Source organism: Anas acuta, chromosome 7 (genome assembly GCF_963932015.1).
Source record: "Anas acuta chromosome 7, bAnaAcu1.1, whole genome shotgun sequence".
NCBI classification, from domain to species: domain Eukaryota; kingdom Metazoa; phylum Chordata; class Aves; order Anseriformes; family Anatidae; genus Anas; species Anas acuta.
In genome coordinates this window covers 5,163,524-5,175,640 of record NC_088985.1, presented here as the reverse complement: position 1 = coordinate 5,175,640, position 12,117 = coordinate 5,163,524, and the positions used below count along the sequence as shown (strand labels likewise).

Below are 12,117 nucleotides of genomic sequence, written 5' to 3'. Positions count from 1 at the left end.
CAGGAATGTAAAACTCACACCAACATGAATAACCTGTATTGTGTGTCAGCCCTAATAGCTTTTCTGTAAAGCTCACTCAAATGTAAATGAGTTGCATTATTTTTCTTTCTTTACAGAAAATACTGTACCGGTTGGTCAGTCACAACCAAGACTCCTTTTGAGAAATGGTACCTCAGATGCGGTTACTTGTTTTCTCACTCAATTTAAGGCTGATTTTAAGGCTGCGTAATCAACTTTAAAAGGGTGATGCTTTCTCCCTTGACACAAACTAACTTGAAGCTTGCTTCTTTCTTCTCAGCCTGAACAGATTTGCTCTGAAACTGTTAGTCTGATGAAGATCCTTTCATTTGCAGATTAATTGCAAGGGTACTTTGGTCCCCACTTTGAATTAATTCAAATAATTTAGATACTCACAGTTGATCAGGCTAGCGCTCACATTATTAATGACAGCTAGCTGCGAGTCTGGCAACAAAGAAGCTTTGACATCAGTCTGATAGGGAATCTGCATGAAAATTCAGCCATTTGGAGGTATCCAAAGAATAGGTGAAACTGTTGCCTTCCTGCTTTTATAGGCCCTGATTAGTAACTTAGCTGTGGGGTTTCTGCTAATGGATAGGGGTTGTTGGGTGGAAAGCCAGGATGACTGGCTGCTCGCCTTGAGCAAGCGTGTTTGCTGCGGGGCTGGCAGAGCCCATCTACAGCATACAGGCTCACTGCGTGGAGCAACCCAGCTGTCTTCATCCTGTGTACAACCGAGCCGAGGAGGAAGATTTGGCCTCTAATGCCTGAGAGGTCCAGGTCCAATACATTTGTTGAAGCTTAACACTGAAGTCTTGGAACTTTTGTTGGAGCCTCATAGAGGCTATGGTGGGTAAAACATGTTTGACAAATAGATAAACATATTTTCAAAGCCTATGTTCTAGTACTACCTAGTGTCAATGCATTTTTGGTCCTCTTATAATGCGGCTTTGTTTCAAATTATGCCAAAAAACAAAATATGTAGCACTTAGACTATCTTTTTTTTCCCCCCTTTAATTTCATGGTATATTGAAAGCCATTATAGTGTTCTGTATCATGTTAGCCTTTGGTGTGTTGTTGCATGGATAAAATCAGTAAAAAAAAAATCAGCACTTTGTTAAGTACTGTAATGTAGGTCATTTAGGGATATGTTATGTAAAATCTCCTTGCTTCCTTCACTAAGAACACCATTTATTTTCATCACTTTCTTGTAATATTCTTTTCCAAGATAGAAACCATCTTATATGCTGATGTGTAACTGTGGTAACCATCTTAACACAAGGCTGTTTGCTTTTGGAGTGTGCTTTTATGTACCTGCGTTCTGCAGTACATTTTCAGTAGTACTTTCAAGGTAATTATTAGCAGTGGATCTGTTACTTCGAGATGATTATTTACTTCTAGTGGTTATTTTCTTCTTAATCCGTCTTCATTGTTTGTGTAGAACACCTAGGGTATTCCTCCTGTAACACGCGCTGTTTCTACAGATAGAGAAGTAATTTGAAGTAATGTTTTACATCAGAGACCACAGCTTTCCTGCCCCTGCTTGCTGACGGACACTTCAGGCAGCGATTTTTCATTCTCTTCCAGGCCTGACATGTCTCAGAAGAACAACACGTTATGTGTTTCCTACTTTTATCTGAGAATAAACAAAATGATTCTTCCAGGTGATACGAAGAAGTAGCGATGAGGAAAAGTTGCTGTGCTTGGTACGTCAGCGTGCAGGACACCACTGTCAAACGGCCGTCATAGTGATTCTCATACTGGCCTGGGAAGGGATCCCTCATCTCCTGGCTGACACGCTGTACAAAGAACTGACGCAGAGCCTCAGAAAATACGGCTGTCCCACAAGCCGCAGATGTGCATTAAATGAAGAGTATGTCACTTCACTTGTCAGTGATCGTTGGGTCACCCTTTGAATGTTGTTCTGTAATACATAGCATGAGATTTCACTGGTAGTGTTAAAGTTACAAACCACTAGGTGTCATTTCAGTATAAAATTTAGTTCCTGGCTTTTTCTAGAGGCCAGGCTCCAAGGGATAGTTGTACAAGGAAAGCCCAGGGAGGCGGGTGGCAACTTCTCCCCTGTCTTTGCACACACTTTACATATTGCAGGCATGGTAAGGAGCTGCTAGGATGTGACTTGTACTGTGCTCATGAGCCAAGCTGGCTGGTCACCAGAGGAAGGTGTGCTGCCTTTCCTCCTGCACATGAGTATACGGCATGAGGGAGGCCTTTGAGAGATCTGAGGATGTCTCTTCCTGGCAGTACACATTGCCCAGCATCTCAAGTCTGGCCAGGACAGCTGCAAATGTGCTTTGTTTTCAGTTATATTAATCAAATGAGAGAAGCAGTAGTAGTGCTGTCAGCTGCCTCATGTTCTTCAGCTGACGTTGCTGTAATTCTACGTAGATGTAAAATTAAAATACTCCATCTTTTTAAATAAATGAGAGATTGAACCTCATTGAAACTCAAGCTGTGGAGCAGAGCTGTCTTCATGCTGATTTTTTGTTGCCTGTATTTAACCAATATCTAACAGCTGTGCAGTGGCCTGAATGTAATGCTTGTGCTCTTAAATGGTTAGGCTAAGTAAGGTTGTTCCATTTTAGAAGTTGGATCAATTTGACAATAATGGCATTGTTGCACATGAGGTATTTACTGTATTTTGGGGTAATATGGTATTTATGTGGGACAAAATTTTACTCAGTTGGGAAGTCAAAATCAAAGAAGCACGGATATATATTTACATAGCTAAATCTCAGTGTTGTAGCAGTAGAACTCGTGGGTCTTTTTGGAGTTGGGACTGTCTTCCTTGGGGAAAAAATCCTCTACACACAAATATTTAATTAACAGAAAATACCCGGTTAAACTGTGTTATTTTGCTATGTATTATAAAAGAAATAACAAATATCACTGATAAGTTTAAAAAAAAAACAAAAAACACAAGCTGCATTGTCAGCTAACATGACTTGTCTTTATTTCCGTTCATAGCCGTACTTGTGCATGTCAAGGACTTGATCCAGAAACTTGCGGAGCATCATTCTCATTTGGCTGTTCATGGAGTATGTATTTCAATGGATGTAAATTTGCAAGAAGCAAAAACCCCAGGAAATTTAGGCTTCTCACTGATGACCCTAAACAAGTAAGACTTTATTTTGTGTGTTTTTTTTTCTCCAACTATTTATTCAGATGATTTTCAGAACTAGAAATGGGATCTGCAGATATTCCCCACACATACGTACGCATTGCTTATCATATGGGTATTCAACTGAATGTTTTGTAGCTGTAGCATTTATAACTTTTCCACTGCGTGAAAGTGCTCTCTTATTATCTCCTTAAGTACTCTAAAATTATCCTTAAATGCTTTTTTTTTTTTTTTACATATTTAGCTCCACTGTGTAAATTGATATGAAATGATGATACTTTGTAATTAGAGATAAAGGGTTTTATAAGCACCAAGACTGCACCTCAACAGATTCAGTCCTCTTGTCCTGTTATAGAAATGTTTGTGCCTTGGATTGCATGCCTTTTGCATTGATCCCTGACCAGCAGACAACCTGGTATCTGTCTGACATCGGGAATAAACTGTTATTTCCTTGGACAACATGCTTCTGAAACACTTAAGGGAATGAATTACAGTAAGATATGATGCATCCAACTGATACTCCTAATTGCTGATAATGAGCATTAGTGGTGACATAAAGCTCAGTGCAGAAAATATGATGATGGATTATGCCAAGTAATATACCTCTAAAAAACAAAGTTACTTTGTGATGAAGGAATAAATGTGGTATAAACTGATAAGCACTGCCTGAGGGACATAAAGCAAAAAGATTCCTTGGGCTAACTCTAAAGTTCTTTTTGCTCTGACTGCGTAACTCCTATTCCCTGTGGAGCTCCTGGATAAATGAATTAGGTCTTCACTAGCATATCTGACATGCTTTAAAAGACGCATATAGAGCAGTCTGTTACCTAGTTCTCCTTCTGGGTTATCCTGCCATTAGTCTTTCTCAGCTCCTGAGCTCCACTGCTGCCAGATACAGAAAAGACCTCACTGGTTGAAGGCCAGACAGGAGGAGCGTTGTGCATTTTTAATGTGTAGTGTACACATGTGTGCGCACACAGTGTTTCTGGGAAGAGTGATGTCAGTTTATTCACTGGAGCTAAATACTCCTCCCAAGTCCTATTTTTTTCCACAAAAGACCTGATTAAGCACATATTATGCTCATGTGCACAATGCAAAACCCTCATTCTCCTTTGACTTGCGCTGTCCACTCGCATTGTGGGTATTCACGAACTTCATTAGCACTTAAAAGTGCTAATGGGACTTCTGCCTCAGCAGTCTAGGGCACACAGCCTCTCTCTACTTGTTTCCTAGTGAATACTTGACTTCAGGAAGTACAAGCAGAAATTCTCTGCTTGTCTAAAATGTCTTGAAGGAGTTTGTTTTATAAATTTTAATTTACAGAGAACTGTGTATGTTTGGGTGTTCCTTCATTTTAGTAGTCCTGTTCCCCTTTGTCCCTTTCCGTTTTCTGTTACTGTGTCTTAGGTTCTTCCCTGCTTAGTGTCGCACACGGAGCATCCTGTGCATGTTTCCTCTGCAGGTTTCTAATGCTTCTAATGGCATTAGCTGGGAGATCAGCAAGGTGGCAGTCTTCATATGCACGTCTAATGAAATATTAGCCTGCATCCTAATCTCTTAAAAGGCAGCTCAAATAGATTCTTCGCTCATCACACCGTGTTGCATGAGTCTGCAGGCTATGTTGGTGACATCACTTCCCCTGTGTCTGTGAAAGGCCACCTTGAGCTCCATTCAGTCAAGCACGATGGCGTTCATAGTGGCATCTAGAAATGGTGCCCCACTAATGAGAGCACTCTAGGGTTGCCTGTTCATTTAACAGGTAATCTGCAGGTTTTTGTAGGAGAATACTTTCCACTACAGTACATTAGCAGTTATCTGAGTGGATTACTTAACCAATAATGGGATGTTTTCTAGATGTGTGATCTGAAAGTGTATAGTCTTATTTCCCTTTTTCTGCTGAAGTTTTAAAATCTCCTTGGGGAGTGCAGCTGGGAGGGGATAAGGGCTGCAGAGCACACAGGCACTCCGTTCTGGTGTTTGTCTGTGAGGGAAGTGTGTGCACCCTTTGGCTGCTGCTGTGCAAAAGCCTCCAGCTCTAGGTGCCAGTGGTGCTTGGCTGGGCACTTCAGTGTGTGTGCGGGCTGGCTGTACATCTCAAAAAAGAGTACTTACTGGTGAATATTTTTTCTCTTCATTTGGTTTTTTATTTTTCTATCAGATACTTCTTCTAGCTAACTGGATATTGATGATTTTGCAGATGGCATAAAGCTAGGAGATATAGCACATTAAAACGAAGATAGTTCGAAGTCCAGAAAGATTTGGATTGGTTGATCATTTGAGGCCCTGGATGGAGTCAGATGAGGTTAAGGGTGTATTTACCTAGGTAAGAATAGTACATAGGATAGATAATTAAGGATGCGTTACCTTCAGTGCAGTTCAGAAGAACATGTGGTAGCAATCAACAGTTAATAAACTGGCTATAGTACAAGTTAAAAATACAGTATCATTTTGTAATATCACATTGAAAAATGTGAAGTATACTTATGGGCATAAGTGTTTACAATATGTGGTGACAAGTGTTTCTTGTAGAACACAAAGAAGCAAGCTGCTGTTTTTTGCCACTACCCAGTGTGCAAAACTGAAGCTGCAGTTGTCTTCAAAAGCCTGGCCTTTGGAGGAAAACAAAGCAGGAGATACATAACCCCAGAATGAGTCTGTCACCTTTTCTTTCCCAGGTTGCTGGTGATTTTCCTGGAAAAGTAACAATTCAGGAAAAGCAAGAATTTAGGAATTGTGTTTTTCTAAATAAGAGTTTAAATGTCACACTGCCACAGAAGCCCATCATGTGTCCATGGCTTTCCCCAGGGAGCTGAATATTACTTCCAAATCTAGTAGATATTTCTATGAGGTCCTGTGAATTTTTCACACCCAAATAACAAAATACCAACTCTTCCTAAGGTTTCTATTGCAGTTTTAGAAACATACCTCTTCCCCTGCGAGCTGAAATCAGTGTTAAATACTGTTAGGAGTAACTCATCAGATTAAAAGACAAAGAAGTTGCAAACTTTATATTTTAGCAGGAATTTATCATTGTAACTTAAGACCCTATAAACAAAACACTAAAAGAAGACATGAGTTTCCATCTCCACCCAGAATGTGGTATAATTTTTTTCTTCTGGATGGTATTTCTCTATTTTCTGTGGAACACACCTCTTTCCTTGATTGGCTGTGGATGAGAAGGAGGAAACAAGGCAAAAACAAATTCCTTGTATATTAGGTTTCTCCGCCTTAGCACACATCCTCTGTTGCTATTTGGTTGACTTGTATTTATTGTTTTTCGTGTTTTAGTAATTTAAAAATTGCCTTATTTATGTCCAGCGACAGAAGACAATGGTACAGACGTCAGATTGATAAAATAAGGTACAGGTGGACCTTATTGGTTTTGCTGACTTGAGTCAGACATCTCTAAACTGGATTGGATTCATTTAAAGTAAATTGTAGCTCTCTAAACATTGTCTTTCTCTGCAGGAGGAACTTCTTGAAAATAATTTGCAAACTTTAGCTACTGATGTGGCTCCGGTTTATAAAAAGCTTGCTCCTGAAGCTTTCCAGAACCAGGTAGGTCTGTGACAGCCAACTAGTGTAGCTGTACCTCCAGCAAGGCAGTATTGTTTAAAAATGAGATGCAGCGTGGAAGTATGTTAGCAGGTGGAAGCAGGAGATCTCACAGATGTGACGAATCCCACTGTTACTTCCATTTGTTATTTCATGTGGTTGGTTTTAAAATCTTTTTTATTCCAGCTGGTGATTAAGTTACGCCACCAGCTGTGCATTTTTAAAAGTCTTGCAAATAAAAACACTTTATTTGCAGAGACGGTTTGATCCTGGCTGAGCTGATAATCTTGCTGACAGCCAGTAAGAAGTATTGCATGTTTCGTGGGGAAATAGGTGCTTTCTGATATACTTACTGGCTGTATTTATTCAGTCCCAAATGCATTTGTGGCTTAGGGGGTTCTGCGTCACACACTTGCAGTCCTAAGTACCTGTAGTTCATTTCATTTTTAGGTGGAAAATGAGCACATGGGCCCAGACTGTCGGCTTGGATCCAAGGACGGTAGGCCTTTCTCTGGTGTAACAGCTTGCATAGATTTCTGTGCCCATGCCCATAAGGATACACATAACATGCACAATGGAAGCACTGTGGTATGTACAGAGGATTTTCTTTTTTTGTACTGTTTACTGTTGTGATTACTCTGTGTCCTAAAATGTTTCTTAATTTAGTGGGTACACTTGTGTGAAGTTTTTTAAACGATTATTAAATGATTTGCACGTTGCCATTTATAAATTCTCATGTTATTTGGATCTATTTATTATTAGTCTACAGAGGACATAAGTTCATCTTGTTGTAAAGCAAATCAAGAAAGGTATGTGAGTGATCTTTCCTACAAAATACCATAATTCTTTGAAGACACAAGAGCCTTTTAGACAGGATTGTCCATGGGACGGATAAGTTATTCTGAGTAGAGGCTCGATGCTCAAAGTCAGGTAATAATGGCCTAATCAAGGAGTTGCACACACATCTGTAGAAGAGCTTAAACAAATAAACTTGTTATTAATTTACCTCCCCCAGCCCATCAAATCCACTTTCTTCTTGCAGTGTGCACTTACCAGGCTTCACATTGGTAAAGTTACTAGTCAGAAAGTACATCCTGTGATGTCATGGAGCAGGTGGTGGATTCAGGTGCCTGTTACGGTCCTTGAAATTAAATCTGAGTATCTCACTATGAAAGGATAACCCACAGTTATCAGTGTTTTTTTTTTTGTTTGTTTGTTTGTTTGTTTTTAATGTGATCATTGTACTAAATACCTTGCTGGTTTGTTAGTGAGAAAATCAGTTGGGAATTACTCAGTTAAGTAGTCTTTTAGAAACTGAGACCCATAGTCATGAAGAGGGACACAGTCAGAAGAAAATGAAATAAAGCTGACAATGCTTGTGTAAATATGAGTTTTGTTTCTTTAGTAGTTAGAACACTGTAAATACTTCCTAAACAACTAGGATGACTTCTTGTACATCGGTAACACTTGAGGATAATTTCTCAATCAAAGGATGTGTATACAGAAAAAGGAAACGCATCTAAAATCTCTGCCATCTTATAAACTGATTTTTTTAAGATTTGAAAATGAGAATTCAATTATTGTGTTGCTGTGATGAGCTGAATGCAATAAAGCATTGAATTTAAGTGTATACTTACTGGTGTTTGTATGTAACGTCAAGGAGAAGTGACTGGAAAGGTTGTTGATGTTAAATGTCTTCTTGCAGGTGGGGTAAATATCTGTTACTTAACTATGGAAGCAGGCCTCAGAATTCATCAGGAATGCCAGTCCTGAATAGACTAGCACTTTCTTCCTAATACTGAATGCTACTTATATGCAGATATTTTAGTAAGAAAATGCTGAAAGCATACTTTGCAAAGTATTAGTGAGCTACTATGAGTAAGCTCATGTGTATGTACAGTCACTTCAGAGCTTCTGAAGCATGATAATTCAGACCTTTTAAAGATCTCAAATATGGAAATGAGACTTCCTTTTCATGGTAGACTGCATGACATAGTTTTAAATGAAACTTAATTTGGGTGTTCCCAAAATAATATTTTAAGTGCTACTTTGCCTGTTAATGTAAAGACAAAATGGAAACTGATCCCACTACTCACTCAGCCATATTGGATCCCATAAAGAATACAGTTATCCTCTTGGAAAAGTCATAAATGTGTGGCCAGCAGTTGGCTGGAGGGATGATTAACTCTTGTTGTTTGTTTTTTTTTTTGTTTGTTTTTTGTGTGTGTGTGCTGGTGTTTTTTTGAGGAATGTACCAAGGAATAGTTCTATGAACGTGTATGTATGTGTAATAATCTGATGTTATTTTGGTGATGAATTTTGTAAGTCTTACAAAACATAAAATCACTCCAGCTGCTGAGAAGTTCACCTTTAAATAGGATCTTCATCAGATAGCTCACTCATACAAATACCTGTTGCAAACTTCATATTCTCTTTATTCCAATACGCTTGAAACAAAAGGCTGTGTATAAGTAGGTGGCAAATATTAACACTCAATTTATGTAACAAAATTTAACAAGAAGGTGAACTGGAGTTCAGAGTTAGCTAATGATCTATATACAACATCCACAGTGAGAGGGCTTAATTAAGTTGCTGTCTAGTACGCTTAGATATGTAGGTACAGTTGGAAGCCCAAAGCAGAGAGTTTTATTCTGCAGACAAGGTAATAGGATATGCTGGACTTTCTTCAATCTAGATTCAGCTTGTTGATGATCAAAATTAGGGTTGTTAAGTTTGGCTTGTAAACAAATAGGAAAACTAGTCGTAAGAACACAAAACAAAATTACCACATGTGACTCTAGCATCTGTCTGGTCACCTCCTGTTTTCCATGTAGTTTCAGAAGCTACTTCAGCTACCTACTTAGCTTAAAATAGATCAGCATTTCGTACAGGTCACTGCTGGCAATGATGGAGGTATTTGCATCTTACCTTTGACATATTCTGTATGCAAAATGCAATGTGTGCAAGTATTACACCTACCTGAGGTGACTGTCAGTTTTCATATAGATGATTGTTTTCTGATAACGTGCTAATAAACAGAATGGGGATGACTTGCCTGGCTTTTTAAAACTGAAAGGCATGCAAATTAATTTACATTTTTCCTCGTTTCCTTTATTTGATTTTTTAATGATAATCACAACTTACACTTTTAAAATTTGTACAAAACATACTTGTCATCTTGCACGTTGTTGGTGTTGGTAAGATTGCTTCTCTTCCTTCTTACCCAGACACAACATGTTCATTTATAAAATCGGAAGTTCCTCTAGACTAAAAAGGTTGAAATAAATAAATACCTTATAAGATGGTATTTCTAAAATGCTGCCAGTTCTGTCACCACTAGTTATGGCATGAGTGACATTTTCATTTCTTCCTTCAGTAGTTGGTGAATCACTTTCTCTACAAATAGGAAAGAAATACTGCATAGTGCACAGAAAGTAAAGGAAAAACAGATATTTTTTTTAATGATTTAAATCAGACACAGATATGAGTTCAGCAAAACACTAAATGAGCTTAAGGACAAGTAGGGAATTTACTGTATATTTAAAATAATATTGTATCTAATCAGCTGTGAAGAATAATTTCCTTTCTCTGTTACTGCCAGAATTTCAGAAAAGCATTCTGTATTTTTCCAGATCTACATGTTTTGATGATGAAGTGAATTATTTGTACGTGTTTCTGAAAATAAATGACTATCATTTTTGTTAACAGGGGAGGAAGAAAAGTTTTGGAAACATCTTTTGTAGATACAAGGTAGAATAGTACATTTTAACTTAGAAAAAGCAAGATTTACCATGAGAGATTTGATTTGCTGAAAACCTTTCCTGGCTATCAAAATCTGATAATTTTGCAGAACTGCATTTTGATAGAAAAGCTGAAGACAAAAGTGGATATTCCCTCTTTGTCTCTATAATAGAATGAAAACACTTGGCATTTCTACAGAGGTGTAAACTAGTATGGTTATCTGAAAGAAGCAAAGTAATTTCTGCCTATGGATTGAATTTTTGAAGAACCTCGAAGTCAATAAATATGCCATCCAGTTTTACTCAGATTCTTTTGTCATCTTTTAATGTTGTACTAAGGGCCATTGCTGTATGCTGAAACACGGTGTTAGGGTGCAGTGTTCCTTGTCGATGTGAAGCTAGACTGTAAATGAGCAGCATGTAAATAAAGGCTTTATAGTTATTAATGGATTCTGTGAAATGTAAGTATTGCTGTTTCTTCAATGGCTTAGCTGCAAAGGATCACACTCGTAATACCTGCGTGAATCCATTTAAATCACTGAAATAAGGGGTTTCACAACAGCTAGAACAAAATGGTTTATGATGACCTTACTAGCTGTGTGCCATGCATATGGGTGCTGCTCACCATGTGGGGCATGTTGCCGTTTCTGCTGGGGTGGAGGAAGGTGAGAGAGCAGTGGCGGGGCTGCACAGTCTGTAGGAGGCACTGTGGAAGGAGGGGGAGGAAGATACATCTCTGCTTACATCTATGCTTCAAAGGCAGCTGCAATGTAAAATTACTGGCAGCAGAATTAAGTAGTTAGTGTCAATAAGCAATCCATCAACAAACTGTTCCTGATTTTTTCCTTCTTATAATTTTTTTTGCTCTGCTCTTCCCATAACTTACTGTATGTCTGTAGTTACAGCTCACCAAGTTACCACTGCATATGTATGTCCAGACCTTTGCAATAAATGACACAATATGTCTGCAAATACTTGAAGAGTGCATTTGAGGTCATGTCCACAACTTCTTTGTGAGCTACATAAGTATTTAAAGTTGGAGGTCCAGATTATAGCAAATCAGAGAAAAGATAAACTCCACAGCACCTTAACGGAATCACAGAATCACAAAATTGAAGGGGTTGGAAGGGACCTCGAAAGATCATCGGGTCCAACCCCCCTGCCAAAGCAGGTTCCCTTGAGCAGGTTGCTCAGGTAGGCGTCCAGACAGGCCTTGAATATCTCCAGAGGAGGAGACTCCACAACCTCCCTGGGCAGCCTGTGCCAGTGCTCGGTCACCCTCACCGTGAAGCAGTGCTTTCGCATGTTGGTGCGGAACTTCCTGGGCTCCGTTTTGTGGCCATTGCCCCTTGTCCTGTCCCTGCAAACCACTGAAAAGAGGTTGGCCAAAACTGAAGGATTTTTGTTATTCTTTATATTGTGAAAATGGAGAAATACTAGAAGTTTCACTGGTAATCTGTGAGTTCCCAGACAGTGGTTTGTGCACTGCACCCATGTTACAGTATGCGGCATGAAAACAGCACCTGAGGTGGGTGTATCCAGAAGGCACTGTTAGTAGAGCCTCAAGTGGTCAAAAGGAAAACTGTCTGGGACTCCCTTCTCGGACTTGCAGACTTACGCAAGCTCATTCAGGTTATAAGAGGCCAACAAAACAAACTGCTT

At 39.0% G+C, this 12,117-nt stretch overlaps 1 protein-coding gene across 4 annotated transcripts in view; it reads left to right on the top strand.

Annotated features, from left to right (window-relative positions):
* The window catches only part of TET1 (tet methylcytosine dioxygenase 1), an 84,952-nt gene that overhangs the window by 53,037 nt on the left and 19,798 nt on the right, over positions 1-12,117 (top strand). For 3 of the 4 annotated variants that reach the window (XM_068688868.1, XM_068688869.1, XM_068688867.1), the window contains 4 exons: positions 1,683-1,891; positions 3,007-3,157; positions 6,629-6,718; positions 7,166-7,303. In XM_068688868.1, coding sequence (XP_068544969.1) covers positions 1,683-1,891; positions 3,007-3,157; positions 6,629-6,718; positions 7,166-7,303 — 588 coding nt within the window. Of the gene's footprint in view, positions 1-1,682; positions 1,892-3,006; positions 3,158-6,628; positions 6,719-7,165; positions 7,304-8,420; positions 12,113-12,117 lie in introns of those variants that run through there. The other variant, XM_068688870.1, reaches the window with a different exon arrangement.